The sequence below is a fragment of the Oncorhynchus tshawytscha genome, linkage group LG12 (genome assembly GCF_018296145.1).
Source record: "Oncorhynchus tshawytscha isolate Ot180627B linkage group LG12, Otsh_v2.0, whole genome shotgun sequence".
NCBI lineage: Eukaryota > Metazoa > Chordata > Actinopteri > Salmoniformes > Salmonidae > Oncorhynchus > Oncorhynchus tshawytscha.
The window spans coordinates 47866716-47885382 of record NC_056440.1 but is presented as its reverse complement, the minus strand read 5'-3'; the positions used below and the strand labels follow the sequence as shown (position 1 = coordinate 47885382).

The 18667-nt window shown below is 42.2% G+C and overlaps 2 protein-coding genes across 2 annotated transcripts in view; one reads left to right on the top strand and one right to left on the bottom strand.

Moving 5' to 3' along the window:
* The window catches only part of LOC112263428 (HERV-H LTR-associating protein 1), a 68024-nt gene extending 64047 nt beyond the window's left edge, over positions 1–3977 (top strand). The window contains exon 14 of the mRNA XM_024439621.1: positions 3778–3977. Within this exon, the coding sequence (XP_024295389.1) occupies positions 3778–3860 (83 nt within the window). The 3' untranslated portion in view covers positions 3861–3977. The remainder of the gene's footprint in view (positions 1–3777) is intronic.
* A 3696-nt stretch (positions 3978–7673) lies between these two features.
* LOC112263427 (mothers against decapentaplegic homolog 4) lies at positions 7674–16169 on the bottom strand. The gene is made up of 11 exons (XM_024439620.2): positions 15948–16169; positions 12558–13041; positions 12055–12229; positions 11942–11971; positions 11610–11825; positions 11094–11201; positions 10896–10946; positions 10606–10789; positions 10293–10461; positions 8882–9020; positions 7674–8539 (listed from the first exon to the last, which is right to left on the bottom strand). Exons 2-11 carry the CDS (start codon positions 12795–12797, stop codon positions 8328–8330), a joined length of 1524 nt encoding a protein of 507 aa, XP_024295388.1. The 5' UTR covers positions 12798–13041; positions 15948–16169; the 3' UTR covers positions 7674–8327.
* Positions 16170–18667: the final 2498 nt, after the last annotated feature.

The following is an 18667-nucleotide window of genomic DNA, read 5'->3' as shown; positions in this document are numbered from 1 at the left end:
ATACCTCACGAGGCTTCTTCTCTCTATAGACCTTGAAACAGATCTTTCGTTCAAAACAAGGTTTGGGCGTACTGCCAAATTGCAGCTAATGATAAGTGAGGATTCGTTCAATCAGTCACTTCCGTGAACACAGAAATTGGTTTATAGAACATCACATGAATGGAAGACAGAAATGAGTTATAAGAAAAAGCACATGCATAAAATTTCCATCACAGCAGTAAGCTTGGACCCAGTGATGTACTGGGCTGTGCGCACTACCCTTACTGTCAGATGCCGAGCAGTTACCATATCAGAAGGTGATGCAACAGGTCAAGATGTTCTTGATGGTGCAGCCGTATAACTTTTTGAGGATCTGGAGACCCATGCCAAATCTTTTCAGTCTCCTAAGGGGGAAAAGGTGTTGTCGTGCACTTTTCACGACTGTCTTGGTGTGTTTGGACCATGATAGTTTGTTGGTGATGTGGACACCAAGGAACTTGAAACTCTCGACCCGCTCCACTACAGCCCCTTCGATGTTAATGTGGGCCTGTTATCCAGTGTGAACACTGATAAGTGCCCAAACTTGTCAGGAGAGAACATTGTCCTTTTGAAAAGGTAGTTGAGCTGAACTCAGATCAGAAAATAATTTTCCTGCATTGCATTATTCATCAGGAGGTGCTCTGTAAATATGTTCTGAAAATAAGCCATGTTGTGGATACAATCAATAAAGTGGTACACTTCATAAGAGCAAAATCTTTAAACTTACAGGCAGTTTGTCTCACTGTTGGAAGAGACAGAGTCAGGTCATGCAGATCTCCCCTACCACACAAACGTGAGATGGCTGAGTTTGGGGAAGGTGCTTAAAATGGAGTGAGACTTGAAGTTGGAAATTGCTGAGATTTTGCAAATGAAAGGAAAATATGTGGAATTCCCTCAACTGCAAGATAAAGAATGGTTGGCTGATTTTGGCTTCACCGTGGACATCATGGCCCTAAATTCCAAACTACAAGGGAAGGGCCTTTTTGCACATCAAATGTACAGCCATGTCAAAGCCTTCAATTGAAAATGACTCCTCCTGACCCGTCAAGTAGAAGCCAACAATCTCACCCACCTTCCGACGCTACTAGTCTGTTCCCTATCAGATGACCAGCGGGAGAAGTATACATCGCTGCTGCGTGCTTTGAACGGTGAGTTTTCTCATCGTTTTGAGGATTTCAAAGTGTTGGAAAATGACATACTGTTGGTTTCCTCTCCTTTCACCTTCAATGTGGATAATGCTCCCACTGACCTGCAACTTGAGCTTATCGTTCTTCAGTCTGACGCAGTGATTGGAGAACTATTCAAAACAAAGTCACTGACAAGGTTCTATGCATCTCTCGATGAACAAAACTTTCCAAAGATTAGGAGTCATGCTCATAAGATGTTTGTACTGTTTGGGTCAACCTAGGTATGTGAACAAACATTTTCAGTAAAGAAATATAACAAGTCAAGGCACAGATCATCTCTTACTGACTCTCACCTCTCAGCAATTCTGCGCATAGTGATGTCAGATAATATACCTGACTTCACTGCTCTAGTCAATGCCCATCAGAGACTTCACTCCTCACACTGATTGTGTAGTTTAATTGGAATGTTGAGCTCTCTCTTTCTTGTGTTTTTGTGCATACCCATTAACAAGAGTTCTGTCCGTGGTGCTGAATTCAGTGTACTTTTCTCTATGTGTAATACATTGCATGTTTAATAATGAAAATACCTACCAAATAGAGAAGATGGATGTGGTTTCTTTCTGTGCATGTTAAAAAAGTAAAATAAGTAGCATATCTATATGTGATTTACAGTAGATATATCTGTCAACACAATCATACACATGTGGTATAATCCTGTAATATTATTCTGGCCCACGAAGGCAAAAATATATTCTAATGTGGCTCTCCATGGAAAATATTTGCCCAGGCCTGCTATAGGCTGTCTCATCATTGTCAGTGATCAGGCCTACCACTGTTGTGTCAACAGCAAACTTAATATTGGAGTCATGCTTGGCCATGCAGTCATGGGTGAACAGGGAGTACAGAAGAGGACTAAGCACGTACCCCTGAGGGGCCCCAGTGTTGAGGATCAGTGTGGCAGATGTGGTGTAACCTGCCCTTACAAACAGTGCTAATTAAGATGCGTGTTACCACATGGGAACCTAGGAACTCAAACAGCACTGTTATGGGATCGGTGTCCCTTCCACGGGACAGTTGAGCTAACGTATGCTAATGAGATTAGCATGAGTTTGTAAGTGACAAGAAAATTTCCCAGGACATAGACATATCTGATATTGGCAGAAAGCTTAAATTCTTGTTAATCTAACTGCACTGTCCAATTTACAGTAGCTATTACAGTGAAATAATACCACGCGATTGTTTGAGAGTGCACAATTTTGAACATGAAAAGTTATTAATAAACAAATTAGGCACATTTGGGCAGTCTTGGTACAACATCTTGAACATAAATACAATGTTTCATTGGATCAGTCTAAAATGTTGTTAAATACACTGCTGCCATTTGTCACCAAAATCTAAATTGCACCTGGGTTGGAATAATACATTATGGCCTTTCTCTTGCATTTCAAAGATGAGGGTACAACATTTTTTTTTTTTTATTGTATTATCCTTTTCCAGATGTCTTGTGTTATATTCTCCTACATTCCTTTCACATTTCCACAAACTTCAAAGTGTTTCCTTTCAAATGGTACTAACAATATGCATATATCCTTGCTGAGCTACAGGCAGTTAGATTTGGGAATGTCATTTTAGGCAAAAATGTAAAAAAAGGGGCGGATCCTTAAGAGGATTAAAACCCCGTCCTTCATGATCAATATACACTGCTCAAAAAAATAAAGTGAACACTTAAACAACACAATGTAACTCCAAGTCAATCACACTTCTGTGAAATCAAACTGTCTACTTAGGAAGCAACACTGATTGACAATAAATTGCACATGCTGTTGTGCAAATGGAATAGACAACAGGTGGAAATTATAGGCAATTAGCAAGACACCCCCAATAAAGGAGTGGTTCTGCAGGTGGTGACCAAAGACCACTTCTCAGTTCCTATGCTTCCTGGCTGATGTTTTGGTCACATTTGAATGCTGGCGGTGCTTTCACTCTAGTGGTAGCATGAGACGGAGTCAGGAGCATGCCCAGGCGTTGTAGGGAGGTCATACAGGCACATGGAGGCCACACACACTACTGAGCCTCATTTTGACTTGTTTTAAGGACATTACTTCAAAGTTGGATCAGCCTGTAGTGTGGTTTTCCACTTTAATTTTGAGTGTGACTCCAAATCCAGACCTCCATGGGTTGATCAATTTGATTTCCATTGATAATTTTTGTGTGATTTTGTTGTCAGCACATTCAACTATGTAATGAAAAAAGTATTTAATAAGAATATTTCATTCATTCAGATCTAGGATGTGTTATTTTAGTGTTCCCTTTATTTTTTTGAGCAGTGTATTTTCTGAATAACATTTTATACCATTTCAATAAAAGAAAGGCCCGAACATCATTGTGACTGAAATACTGACCCAATACTGAAATGGAATTTATTTCTAAGCCTCTAATTCTGACACATTCAGTAATGCTTGAAGAGGAATAAAAAAGGTGCCAGAACTGATTTACAGTACAAGTGTTCACATTTTAGAGCAAACTATTCTGAGTTGATTTTCTTTTTTTCTTCTTTCAAAATGAGTTATTAGTTAGCTATACATGGTATGAAGATGTTGCTGTCTTTTGTTTCTCTCTCCCTTTTGCATAGATCTAAAACAGAGGTGCCTTGCAAGAATGTGCAACAAACTCTGGCCAGAGTGGAAAAGAAACAGAGAGAGCGGGATATACTGAAGTTGGAGAGGAGATTACACAGGAAGAACCACTGAAGTATGCACATTCTGATGTAACTAAGTGCACAGTGTTTTTTTCTGAATCCAATAAATTGAAAATATTTTCTTTCGAACCACATCTGTTTGGGAGTCAGTGGATTTGTCAGTTCTTCCTGTTGTCACTTGTACATCCCACCTGAAGCAAAATACCCAGTGGGCACACTTTACAACCAACTGATCACTGTTACAAGCGGGTAAAGATGTCTTTCTCATGATGAGATCAAGACATTGTGGGGATTCCATCATATTTTCATTTGGTCAGATAACCAGGTTACAACAAGATAAAGATACATGTTTCTGGTTGCTAAACAGCCATACAAAAACGTTCTAATACAACTAGTATTCAACTTGACCATGATTTCATAAAAGACGTCATAATGATGTTGTTGCAACCAGTTTTGCCTGCTGGGTATAATTAATAACAACACCATAGATACTGCAGGCATTTCAAGACGTTCTACTCTTTCCCATCTACATGAGAGTGCTTATATGGCTCTAGGCAGTGGCATTATGCACCAATTGTTTTAAGAGGTCACTAATGGTATCAATTCTGTATTTGTATTGTATAGTTTATAATAAATATTGATCAAATTGAGGGGAACGAGCGCCCTCAGTTTCAATAGGTGTGGCACATCTTGGCTCTATGGCCCATTACTTAACAAAACATTTTGAAAAACATTTGGGCTATTGGGCAACCTTTCAACTAATAATCAAATAAATCAGTTTGATGACAAAGAATATTTGGCATGGAAACTTGGCAGATAGACATGTTGAGATGCTCTCAAATGTCTTAACTTCATATAATAATAATAATAATAAGTGCCATGTAGCAGACACCTTTTTTCCAAAGCAACTTACAGTAGTAATGCATGCATAAATTTTACATATGGGTGGTCCTGGAAATCAAACCCAATATTCTGGCATTGCAAGTGCAATGTTCTACCAACTGAGCTACAGAGGACCACTTTTCAGTCTAACGGTAACCCTTGGATATTACAGGCAATTTCTTCATAGGTGGTTCAAATCAAATCAAAGTTTATTTGTCACGAGCGCCGAAATCAACAGGTGTATGCCTTACAGTGAAATTCTTACTTACAAGCCCTAACCAACAAGGTGGTACCGGTACAGAGTTAATGTGCGGGGGGGGGGCACCGGTTAGTTGGGCTAATTAAGGTAATATGTACATGTAGGTATAGTTAAAGTGATTACGCATAGATGGTAAACAGAAAGTAGCAGCAGCATAAAAGAGGGGTTGTTGGGGGGAGGGGGGTGACGGGACACAATGCAAATAGTCCGGGTAGCCATTTTATTACCTGTTCAGGAGTCTTATGGCTTGGGGGTAGAAGCTGTTGAGAAGCCTTTTGGCCCTAGACTTGGCGCTCCGGTACCGCTTGCCGTGCGGTAGCAGAGTGAACAGTCTATTTGTATTTATTATGGATCCCCATTAGCTGCTGCCAAAGCAGCATTTCAAAGATGATGGTACAAAAAATAATACAAAAGACCGGTTGTTTTTTTCTTTGTATCTTTTCCCAGATCTATTGTATTATATTCTCCTATATTCCTTTCACATTTCCACAAACATTAAAGTTTTTCCTTTCAAATGGTACTAAGAATATGCATATCCTTGCTTCAAGGTCTGAGCTACAGGCAGTTAGATTTTGGAATGTCATTTCAGGCGAATATTGAAAAAAGGGGCGGATCCGTAAGATGTTAAAACCCCTTCCTTCATGATCACCAAAGCCCCATATACTACCCACCACTGCGACCTGTTTGCTGTCGTTGGCTGGCCCTCGCTTCATATTCATCGCCAAACCCACTGGCTCCATGTCATCTATAAAGCCCCGCCTTATCTCAGCTCACTGGTCACTATAGCAGCACCCACCCGTAGCACCCACTCCAGCAGGTATATTTCACTGGTCACCCCCAAAGCCAATTCCTCTTTTGGCCGCCTTTCCTTCCAGTTCTCTGCTGCCAATGATTGGAACGAATTGCAAAAATCACTGAAGCTGGTGACTCATGTCTCCCTCTCTAACTTTAAGCACCAGCTGTCAGAGCAGCTCACAGATAGGTGCACTTGATTCAAAAGTCCTGCGCACCAGGTAAGCAAAGTGTTCCCATGAGACAAACACTGCCTACTCTGCAGACTGACGAATCTGTGACTAAATCGAGTGCACCTACTGCACTGCCCATTCAGATAGCTCAAATCACGGTGGCTACAGAGCTTCCATGACCCTGGCCACAGCCAAGTTTAATAGGCTACTAGCCTACGTAAGATTTAATCACTTTTAAAACCATGAACACAGAGAGACTGTCAACGAATACAGCAAAGAGCTGCTGTTTTTATGAGTGAGTTCATGTTTAAGTTTATATTCATCACTGTCACTGTTTTTATTCAACACTTACAAAATGCACTTCTCCGTACTCCGTGAATGAGGCAGATGCGATGCGACTCGAGTTTCGCCAATCAGGTGGAAGACTGTGTCCCCTCTCTGGTCAGTCTCACCGGAGGAAAGGGAGGGAGCGAGAGGCAGTTGGGAAAAATCGTTCAGTACGGTCATCCAACTCCGAATTCCAAGTCGGAAACTTGGGCATCTTTCTAGAGCTCCGACTTTTCGACCTGAAGATCACTGACGTGGTGATTTGACCTCGACCATCAGATGCAGGTTCCATCAGTCCAGTAAAATAAAAAAGCCAATTATTTCAATTCATGCTCCACAGTGCCTCACAAGTGCTAAACCAACTGATCTATTTTGTTCACAAAGCTCGAGTTTTGAAATATAATATGGTCTGATTAACAATATTGGCAGGCCAATCATATAGCTAGTATGCTGTGATAATATATTAGGCTTACTGCCCAAACCTCATTCCTACAAAACTGTTTGTGTGAGGTTAATGTGAAAAGAAAATCTGAGCAGTAGATCTCAGCTTGCCGCCCTACACAATCCTCTCTGAGCTCTACAATTCCTTTGACCTCATGGCTTGGTTTTTGCACTGACATGCACTGTCAACTGTGGGACCTTATATAGACAGGTGTGTGCCTTTCAAACTTCAAGGATGATCAATGGAAATAAGATGCATATGAGCTCAATTTCTAGTCTCATAGCAAAGGGTCTGAATACTTATGTGAATGCATTTTGGTTTTTTGAAACAATTGGTATAATGTCTAAACCTGTTTTTGCTTTGTCATTATGGGGTATTGTGTGCAGATTGCAGATTTTTTTTATTTTATCCATTTTAGAATAAGGCTGTAATGTAACAAAATGTGGGAAAAGTCAAGGGGTCTGAATACTTTATGAAAGCACTGTATAAATGAAGAAAACCTGTAAAAACAAAAAAAGATGTCTTCTCCGAGGGGGGGGGGGTTATAAAAAAAATACATTTAAAAAGGTCTCAGAAGTGGAAGATGGTTCCCATTAAGATTAGTTTTCGGACAGCTGAAATAATATTTATGGTCATGGAAATTAGATTTCACAGCGGTTTAGATGGTACAATGATTATCTAAACTATACTAGCTTATCTTGTCACAAACTGACATTGGGTTAACTATGAGTTTTACTATAAATTACATACTGCAATTCACAAAGATAGTTGAACACTTGTTGAAATTCTTTCAGTAACTTATCTTGTCTCTCTCTTCTCTTAACACCTATGGACCCAGAACTTAATTGAGCGTGTTGTTCATTTTAGAGACCTATTTTGTAATTTGACAAGTGCTCAACACATTTGTTTAATTTGGCATTTAACCTTTAATTTATAAAAAAAATGGGCTATTTACTTCATTTTTCTGTTTTAATAAAATATAATCTGAAGAACAAACAATTGTGGCAATTCATATCTTGCAGTAAAATACTTTAAGCTCAAGAGAAGGCAGGTTAAATGTTGAGAGGTTTTATGTTCTTACTTAGAAAATAGTCCTGATCATATGATCGATATCCTAAACAACTAACAATACTTAAATTCAGTCATTTAAATTATAAACACTTTTCCAATCTGGGAGGTAACCTCAAAGTATGCAATCATTTTGCTGTGTATTTTGTATGAAATCAAAGCATTAGAATGTATCAGAGACCACCAAAATAGAGCTTGTTCTGCAAAAAAAAATCCAGGGGAGCCTGGCTGGCTACTTTTTCTATTTGGCTGAATACTCCATGTGCTTGTGGAAAACACTGCATAGGTTACCCAGATGGGATCACTGGTGAAGGGCACCAGGGCGATTGAGAAGAGTAGCCCCCTTTCTTCATCAGAGCCTCTGTCCTGACCTGGACGTACTTGACAATATGAAGGCAAAAGAAGAGGAACGACCTATAGAGAGAAACAAGTATTTGTTTACTTGTATAGCTAAACAGGGCGTCTCTCCTGTCCCCTACCCCGCCTTATTCCAAGTTCTCTCATTACTGAAGTGTCACAGGGGAGGGGTCAGTCTGGTGGTTCAGTCCAAGGGTTGGGGGTCAGCGATGGGCATGGTGTGCAGCACCTCGTCCAGTAGCTGGAGGGCGCGGTGTAGGTGGATCTCAATCCAGCAGGGGGTCTCCTTGATACTCGTCCGGGGGTAATCGGGACCCCAGCCCTTGACAAAGCTCATGCGCAGGATGCACAGTCTCCTCAGGTCGTCCACACCGATGCCGGCTGCTGCCGAAAGGCCTGGGTGAGGAGAGAGTGAGCCCGAGTTGGGTTCCATTACATTGATATACATCCCCTCCTCCCTCAGTCTCATCAGTATACATCCACACTGATGAGGTATCTGAACTACAGAACTGGTATGGATTCCTACGGATCGTCAATGACTGACCGATGCTGCATTTTGATGTGATAATTCGTAAATTACTTTAGAATGGGCTATGTGAGCATTGTATATATCTATTAGAAAAGTGGTGTGAGTGATGTAACAGGTTTGAAGTTGTGTGCGATTCAATAGCAGCCAAGTGTTCTGTCTGTGGGAGTATGTGCGTGTTGCTCAAAGGAGGGAAGTGTTGTGCTGCTTACTGATGGCGGGAGCGATGCCTCCCACGGAGCCCGGCCCAGAGATGTTCCCAGCAATAGAGGCAGCCTGAGCTGCGGCTGCCGCCTGCGCCGTCGCTGCCTGCTGCTGCATTTGCCTGTGGCACTGATGCAGGTCAAACACCTGGGAAGGGGAACAAACAAAAACCAACATATATATAGTGTATGTGGACACCCCTTCAAATTAGTGAATTAGACTACTTCAGCCACACCCGTTGCTGACAGGTGTATAAAATCGAGAACACAGCCATACAATCTCCATAGACAAACATTGCCACCTTTCCAACAAGTCAGTTCGTCAAATTTCTGCCATGGTAGATCTGCCCCATTAACTGGGAGTACTGTTATTGTGAAGTGGAAACATCTCGGAACCAAAACCGCTCAGCCGTAGAAGTGGTAGGCCACACAAGCTCAATGAATGTGGCCGCTGAGTGCTGAAGCGCATAGCGTGTAAAAATCGTCTGTCCTCGGTTGCAACACTCACGGCCCGAGTTTCAAACTGCCTCTGGAAGCAATATCAGCACAATAACTGTTAGTCGGGAGCTTCATGAAATGGGTTTCCATGGCTGAGAAGTCGCACACAAGCCTAGGATCACCATGCGCAATGCAGTGGTGTAAAGCTCGCTGCCATTGGACTCAGAAGCAGTGAAAACGCTTTCTCTGGAGTGAATTATGCTTCACCATCTGGGAGTCCGACGGATGAATATGGGTTTGGTGGATGCCAGGAGAACGCTACCTGCCCCAATGCATAGTGCCAACTGTAAAGTTTGGTGGAGGATGAATAATGGTATGGGGCTGGTTTTCATGATTCGACCTAGGCCTCTTAGCTCCAGTGAAGGGAAATCTTAACGCTACAGCATACAATAACATTCTAGAATATTCTGTGCTTCAACTTTGTGGCAACAGTTTGGGGAAGGCCTTTCCTGTTTCAGCATGACAATGCCCCCTTGCACAAAGCGAGGTCCATACAGAAATGGTTTGTTGAGATCGGTGTAGAAGAACTTGACTGGCCTGCAGAGCCCTGACCTCAACCCCATCTAACACCTTTGGGATGAATTGGAACGCCGACTGCAAGCCAGGCATAATCACCCAACATCAGTGCCTGACCTCACTAATGCTCTTGTGACTGAATTGAAGGAAGCGCAGCAATGTTCCAACATTAGTGGAAAGCCTTCCCAGAAAAGTGGAGGCTGTTATAGCAGCAAAGGGGGACCAACTCCATATTAATACCAATGATTTTGGAATGAGATAATCGAGCAGGTGTCCACATACTTTTGGTCATGTAGTGTACATTTACTACCAGCTACATGCAATTCACAGCTTGGACACCAGGGGGTGGATAACAACACAATGAACACATTGGTAAAGCTAAGCAAACAGAGGAGTTGGGACCTCCCTTGATGTAGGCGCTGGGGTAGATCTTGTGCACGGCGTCGCCGGGGGCACGGCCGGCTTCCCTGTCCAGGTAGTAGCTCTGCACAAACACTGCGTGGTCGCTATGGCAACGAACCCACACGTCCCCTTCACCTTTGCACTCCAGCTGGATCCCCTTCCCGATGTGGAGCCTTGAAGTAAAAAAAAAAACTGCAGTTATTATCAGTGGGGTGACCAAATACTCTTCTGGCAATGTCATGAATTCACCTCCATTCAGAGCTAGAAGCTCATCATAGTTAAACGGTAAGGGGGGGTAGGAGGCTGGGACGCAGTACCTGGCTCTTTCAATGGCCTCTGTCCGGTGCACGTTGCTCAGCTGGCCCAGACAGAAGCGGTCTCCACCCGAAGGGTCCACGTAGCCGTCCACGGTCACGACAGGGCAAGTGGAGGGCACCTTGAAGGTCTCGCCCACCTGCACGTCCATCTCAAAGTAAGCAGTGGAGCACCAGTAATCGGGCGCTGCAACAGACCGCAGCAACAACACCCCAAACTCAGTCCTCTCCAGACCCACTTATGGCACTCTGAACATCTTGTCGGGTGAATATAGGTATTGTGCTTCACTTACCTGGATGGTTGGATATGGGGGGCTGGAAGCCATGCTCGTTGTGCACAGGCCCTACGAAGGTGACATGAAAGCAGCAATGTTAAATCTTGGAATGTAACTCCTTCAACCCAGTTCTGAGTTGCGGGCATTATATGTTCTAAAAGTGAAATGCATGTTCTACTACTACAGAGAGTAATCTTGATGGTGGCATGGACTCACAGTAGTGCCCTGGATGAGGCATGGGTGGGTGGTGTTGCAGGTGCCCATTCTGATGTTGAGGCATGTTGGGCATGAAGCTGCTGTTTCTCGTCCAGGTGGAGGTGGCATCTGTAAGGGCACAGGTGGAGTCTTCCAGATGAGAATTGTAGGGAGAGCCACACTTCGACACTGTCCATACAGCTAGTAAATGAGCTGCGATACATTTCAAAGAGGGTCTGGGAAAGTCGGGGTGTAAATAATAGCCAATGAGCGGGAAAAGAGAAAGTGACCACAGGTGGGCAACATAATAGGTTCCTTTTCCTAAGCCATTACATTGCAGAATGAGTTTGACATTACCGTGAGATGACTAATTTAGGGGTGTTGTCCTCTTCTGTCAACAAGCCACAAGTAGATAAGCTGTAGCCAAATATACCACCTAAACCTTGCCTATGACCTCTAATGATTTAGGTGATGAGGATACAAAGAGCCATAAATTAGGGGAGATAAAGTGGATAGGGTGGTGGAGTAGGCCCTCACTTCCAGATCCAACAGATATGCTGGGGAAGGCGGAGGTGGTGCGGGCATCAGCGAGGGGCAGCAGGCCAGCGGTGCTGAAGGGCTCCGAGGGGGGCCCAACTCGGCTGGAGGGAGGATGCTGGATGGTTTGGATGGAGTGACCCCCGTCCATGGGGGGCAGCTGGGGCTGGCCGTCAAAGTCGTACTCATCTTTAACCATCAGTCCCAGGCTGGTAGCTGAGAACACATAGAGAGCAGCAGTCATGATACAAGTCAACAACAAACAAAACATACATTAACAGAAGATAATTCCGTTAAAAAAGTATACAACTATCAAAACGGAGGTAACTTACCTGTGCTGGTAAGAGTCAAGCTTGATAGGTCTGTGAAATAAAATGAAAAAGATCACTCAAAAGAGTTAAACAGTAAAAAAATAAGCTAACCCCAGAGGCATCAGTGCACTCACCAATACCCGGAGACACCACCCGGTCATAGTGGTAGGGGTTCACGCAGACGTTGTCACACTTCAGGTCAAACGCAAACTGGCAGTATTTGACATGCTTCAGTTCATTTTTATGCAGATCGGGCCATCTCCACAACCGAGTGTAGATCACGTGGGGGAACCCTTTACGCCCTGCTACCTGAGAACATTAAGATTAAACCCATTGATTTAACTAAATAAACAATTTCTTCTTCACCCTAAAGTGCTAACAGGTCTCATACCCTATACTTTTCACCTTTACAAGATCCCCACTCATAATGCCATCTCATCTCGCCATTTTAACCTTTGCCGCTTATCCCAGGGGTGTATTCACTAGGTTCACTAAGAACCAAAGAAGCAAATGGGACTAATTTGAACAATGACAAAGGATTGTTTTGGTTGCAAAACATTTTCTGTTACTACATGTTTTGCTTCGGTGTGCACTAGTAAATACACCCTTGATCCCCAGATAGTGGTGTACTCCCTACCTGCAGGCGGCCATCCAGAGTCCGCTGGATGGTGACACACTTGCTGGGGTGAGCTCCATTGGTGGTGATGGCTGTGATAAGGGAGTCCAGTTCATCCTTCTTCTCCTTCAGCTTTTTCACTAGACTTTCTATTGCTCGCTTGGCAAAGGTCTCACTCTCTGCCCCTTGCCTATGACACATCAAGCTGTGTACAATGCTCAGGCAAGCGTCGTTACTCGTAGGCATGTTGGTGATAGACATCCCGAGGACCACTAGAGTATACTACTCCGTATAGGTAATAAATAAATTTGTCCAAACTATAAATGTTGCTGTTTTGTCTTGTTTATAGTGTGGAGCAACGCATAAGAAAGATTTCAATATGAGAGGGTGTTTGTTTCCTCTCCAGTCACTGTCACTCTGGTTGTCTAGTTGTCCAAGTCATCCCAGAACAAAATTAAATGGATAGTCACACTTGCTGTGCCCTCAAAACCCACCGCTTCAAGGGCTAGGATTAAGGGAAAAAGAAGACAAGAGTGGGTTATTATGGCACTGTACATACACTGAACAAAAAATATAAACGCAACATGAAACCAACACTTTACATGAGCTGAAATAAAAGATCCCAGAAATGTTCCATATGCACAAAAAGCTTATTTCTCTCAAATTTTGAACACAAATTTGGTTACATCCCTGTTAGTGAGCTTTTCTCCTTTGCCAAGATAATCCAGCCACCTAACAGGTGTAGCATATCAAGTGCTGGGGACAATAAAAGGCCAGTCTAAAATGTGCAGTTTTGTGACAACACAATGCTACAGATCTCTCCAATTGAGGGAGCGCGCAATTGGCATGCTGAATTCAGGAATGTCCACCAGAGCTGTTGCCAGAGAATTGAATGTTAATTTCTCTACCATATGCCACCTACAACATCCTTTTAGAGAATTTGGCAGTACATCCAATAGGCCTCACAACCGCAGACCACATGTAACCTCGCCGTGACCCCCAAGTCCGGCTTCTTCACATGCGGGATTGTCTGAGACCAGCCACCCGGACAGCTGATGAAACTGTGGGTTTGCGCAACTGAAGAATTTCTGCACAAACTGTCAGAAACCATCTCAGGGAAGCTCATCTGTGTGCTCAGTGTCCTCACCAGGGGCTTGACCTAACTGCAGTTTGGCGTCGTAACTTACTTCAGTGGGCAAACACTTTAGATGGCCACTGGCACCCTGGTGAAGTGTGTTCTTGACAGATTAATCCCGGCTTCAACTGTACCGAGCAAATGGCAGGCAGCGTGTATCGAGTCATGTGGGCGAGCGGTTTGCTGATGCCAACGTTGTGAATAAGAGTGCCCCATGGTGGTGGGGTTATGGTATTGGCAGGCATAAGCTAAGGACAACAAATACAATTGCATATTAATCGATTGCAATTTGAATGCACAGAGATAGTGACGAGATCCTGAGGCCCATTGTCATGCCATTCATCCGCCGCCATCACCTCATGTTTCGGCATGATAATGCACGGCCCCATGTCACAAGGATCTGTACACAATTCCTAGAAGCTGAAAATGTCCCAGTTCTTCCATTGCCTGCATACTCACCAGACATATAACTCATTGAGCATGTTTGGGATGGTCTGGACTGACGTGTACAACAGCGTGTTCCAGTTCCCGCCAATATCCAGCAACTTCGAGCTGCCATTAAAGATGAGTGGTCACACCAGATACTGACTTTTTTTAAAAGTGTATCCACACCCCTACCTTTAAAAAAATGTTTTTAAGGTATTTGTGACCAACAGATCTGTATTCCCAGGGCCTAATGAATTTATTTCAATTGACTGATTTCCTTATATGAACTGTAACTCAGTAACATCTTTTAAATTCTTGCATGTTGCATTTAGATTTTTGTTCAGTGTATTTGACCAATATCACATAAGAAAAAGAAGAACCCCACACACCGCTCTCGATAGGTAAAGCTTATTAAAGAGCAGTGATACTATCGGACTCGAGGGCCTTCCTCAGAGCTTTTGTGAGTTTAAAATGTGCACCCTTATGTAGACATAGCTCCACACACATCTGTTCCAATGCATCGAATGAGGTTCGAGTCAAGGGGGAAAAAAGTGCTACCAAATATAACAATGTGCATTTCATAAATATTCTAATAAAAGGTGTGTACATAAAACGTATTAAACACGTCTGTAAAACCACAATGAGGACATCTCAAGAAACACATCAGAGTAATCAGAAATGGGGGCATTAATTCATGTTCACATTTACAACATAACATACATAGGCATTTCATCACTAAGATCTTTAGGAAATGATGTTTGGAGGGTGAAAATCCCAAAACATTATCCTTTGCTCAGATTATTATTTATATCACCTCCTCTTGTCTGATATGTCAACTTTCTCTATGCCACAAAATCTAAAAAGGTAGAAATGTCATGTCTTCGTTATTAAAATGTACTGTACAGTGAAATATAAGTATGCCCCCAATTCAACCCTTACAAAAAAGATGGCAGTTTTGAAACTGCAGTAAAAGTGCAGAAACAGCAGTCGACAGTGTTATTTTAGACGCAATAACTGCAGTTACACATCAAAATTACTGCAGAATATTTTTTTTTATATTTATGATGCAGTATTTGCAACATACTCGGAGTATACTCATACTCTTAAGTGCAATCTTTTTTGTAAGGGAATTCTGATGTCTAATATAGCCACAGTGTGATTTCAACATTCGTTTTTCTAAGTCAAATGATGTAATTATCTTTTGTTCAATTTATATGGCAACATTCCAAACTTGTTGAACATTATCTAGATCAAATGTGTAACGATTCCACTATTTGTATCCACTTGCATCACCTTCAAATAGAGGGAACGTATTTTGAAGGCAACCACAAATTCCAGTGACTAATCCTTATTGTGTCTAGCGTCACATAGGTCAAAACTACTATTGTGGCCGACTTGGGTCAAATCACGTCTAACATTTACAGCTAAATTAGCGGACTAAACTCCACGGTGAAGGATGCTTCTGATCAACCGCCACGGAGTGGAGTTTAGTCAGCTATTTCAACAGTAGCTAGTTACGGTAACTAAAGTAACCCAATGCACAATAATAAAACATTATCTGGTAGTCGGTCACAAGATGATATTGTTGCTACAACCAGTTAGCTAACGTGCTGGCTTTGGCTTCTCAAAACGAAGATGTCAACAGAAATTAGCTGTTATTCTCAGTCCAAATGTTCACATGGTCTTGATAACATAGCTAACGTTAGCTAACTATCCACTGTTATTTTGCCTGATATTAATCAAAAGCAGTTTAAGCCCGTCGATTAAGCTATTTCGCTGGCTAGCTGGCAGGCAGGCTGCACTAGCTTCCCAAACTACGCTAGCCTCCCGTCTCGGCCTCATCCACATACCCTGCAAACGCGGTATTTCTGCTCTTGCATTTGCGCTCGAATTGTGCTGATCGTCCGTGCTTCTTTGTTCGATCATTTAAAATAACATACGGAAATCATTTGAATTTCAAAATAAACGTAGATAAACATCAGATAAATTGGATAACAAAACACGGATTTGTATCAGCGCTTCTCGTTCCCAGCAATTTCCTCCAACATGGCGCTTTTGCGCATGGGCAACATTATGTAATATAGCACTCACAACAAACAGTGAACAGCCAGGGGAAGATAAAAATTATGGTTAGGGAGAAATCAACCTTACGAACACTAGGTGTCGACATATACCCACAGATCCAATAGACTTTCAACAGTACTTGATAGAGCTTGCTGCACTGATGGAAAATATAACTATTTAACATGATTTGTATATTATCTGGGACATTTTGGATCTTTTAAACACATACATACGTCTATGCCCCCCCTCTCCTCTTTTACACCGCTGCTACTCTCTGTTGTTATCATCTATGCATAGTCAATTTAATAACTCTACCTACATCTACAGTTGAAGTGATACGTTTTCATACACTTTGGTTGGAGTCATTAAAACTCGTTTTTCAACCACTCCACAAATGTCTTATTGACAAAATGTAGTTTTGGAAAGTCGGTTAGGATCTACTTTGTGCAGGACACAAGCAATGTTTCCAATAATTGTTTACAGACAGATTATTTCACTTATAATTAATTCACTGTATCACAATTGCAGTGGGTCAGAAGTTTACATATACTAAGTTGACTGTGCTTTTACAGCTTGGAAAATTCCAGAAAATTATGTCATGGCTTTAGAAGCTTCTGATAGGCTAATTGACATAATTTGAATCAATTGGAGGTGTACCTGTGGATGTATTTCAAGAACTACCTTCAAACTCATTGCCTCTTTGCTTGACATCAGGGAAAATCAAAAGAAATCCGCCAAGACCTCAGAAAAAAAATTGGAGACCTCCACAAGTCTGGTTCATCCTTGGGAGCAATTTCCAAACACCTGAAGGTACCACATTCATCTGTACAAACAATAGTACGCAAGTATAAACACCATTGGACCACGCAGACGTCATACTGCTCAGGAAGGAGATGTGTTCTGTCTCCTAGAGATGAACGTACTTTGGTGCGAAAAGTGCAAATCAATCCCAGATCAACAGCAAAGGACCTTGTGAAGATGCTGGAGGAAACAGGTACAAAAGTATCTATAGCCACAGTAAAACGAGTCCTATATCGACATAACCTGAAAGGCAGCTCAGCAAGGAAGAAGCCATTGCTCCAAAACCACCATAAAAAAGCCAGACTACGCTTTGCAACTGCACACAAGATCATACTTTTTGGAGAAATGTCCTCTGGTCTGATGAAACAAAAATATAACTGTTTGGCCATAATCACCATCGTAATGTTTGGAGGAAAAAGGGGGACGCTTGCAAGACAAAGAACACCATTCCAGTCGTGAAGCACGGGAGTGTCATTATCATGTTGTGGGATTGCTTTGCTGCAGAAGGGACTGGTGAACTTCACAAAATAGATGGCATCATGAAGAAGTCAAATTATGTGGATATATTGAAGCAACATCTCAAGACATCAGTCAGGAAGTTAAAGCTTGGTCGCAAATGGGTCTTCCAAATGGACAATGACCCCAAGCATACTTCCGAAGTTGTGGCAAAATGGCTTAAGGACAACAAAGTCAAGGTATTGGAGTGGCCATCACAAAGCCCTGACCTCAATCCTATAGAAAATGTGTGAAAACGTGTGTGCAAGCAAGGAGGCCTACGAAACATGACTCAGTTACACCAGCTCTGTCAGGAGGAATGGGACAAAATTTACCCAACTTATTGTGGAAGGCTACCCAAACATTTTTACCCAAGTTAAAGAATATAAAGGCAATGCTACCAAATACTAATTGAGTGTCTGTAAACTTCTGACCCACTGGGAATGTGATGAAAAAAATAAAAGCTGAAATAAATCATTCTCTCTACTTATTATTCTAACATTTCACCTTCTTAAAATAAAGTGGTGATCCTAACTGACCTAAGACAGGGAATTGTTACTATGATTAAATGTCAGGAATTGTGAAAACTGAGTTTAAATGTATTTGGCTAAGTTATATGTAAGCTTCCCGACTTAAACTGTACTTATTACCTAAAAAAAAAAAACACTGTAAAGTCCATGAAGAATAAGAACACCTCCTCCCAGCTGCCCACTGCTCTGAGGATAGGAAACACTGTCACCACCGATAAATCCACTTTAATTGAGAATTTCAACATGCATTTTTCTACGGCTGGCCATGCTTTCCACCTGGCTACCCCTACCCCGGTCAATAGCACTGCACCCCCAACAGCAACTCGCCCAAGCCTTCCCCATTTCTCCTTCTCCCAAATCCAGTCAGCTGATGTTCTGAAAGAGCTGCAAAATCTGGACCCCTACAAATCAGCCGAAAGCCAAGTCAACAAACAGATTACACTTTGCACTTTCTTCCACTGCAAATCTGCCATTCCAGTGTTTTACTTGCTATATTGTATTTACTTCGTCACCATGGCCTTTTTTTGCCTTTACCTCCCTTATCTCACCTCATTTGCTCACATTGTATATAGACTTATTTTTCTACTGTATTGTTGACTATGTTTGTTTTACTCAATGTGTAACTCTGTGTTGTTGTATGTGTCAAACTGCTTTGCTTTATCTTGGCCAGGTCGCAATTG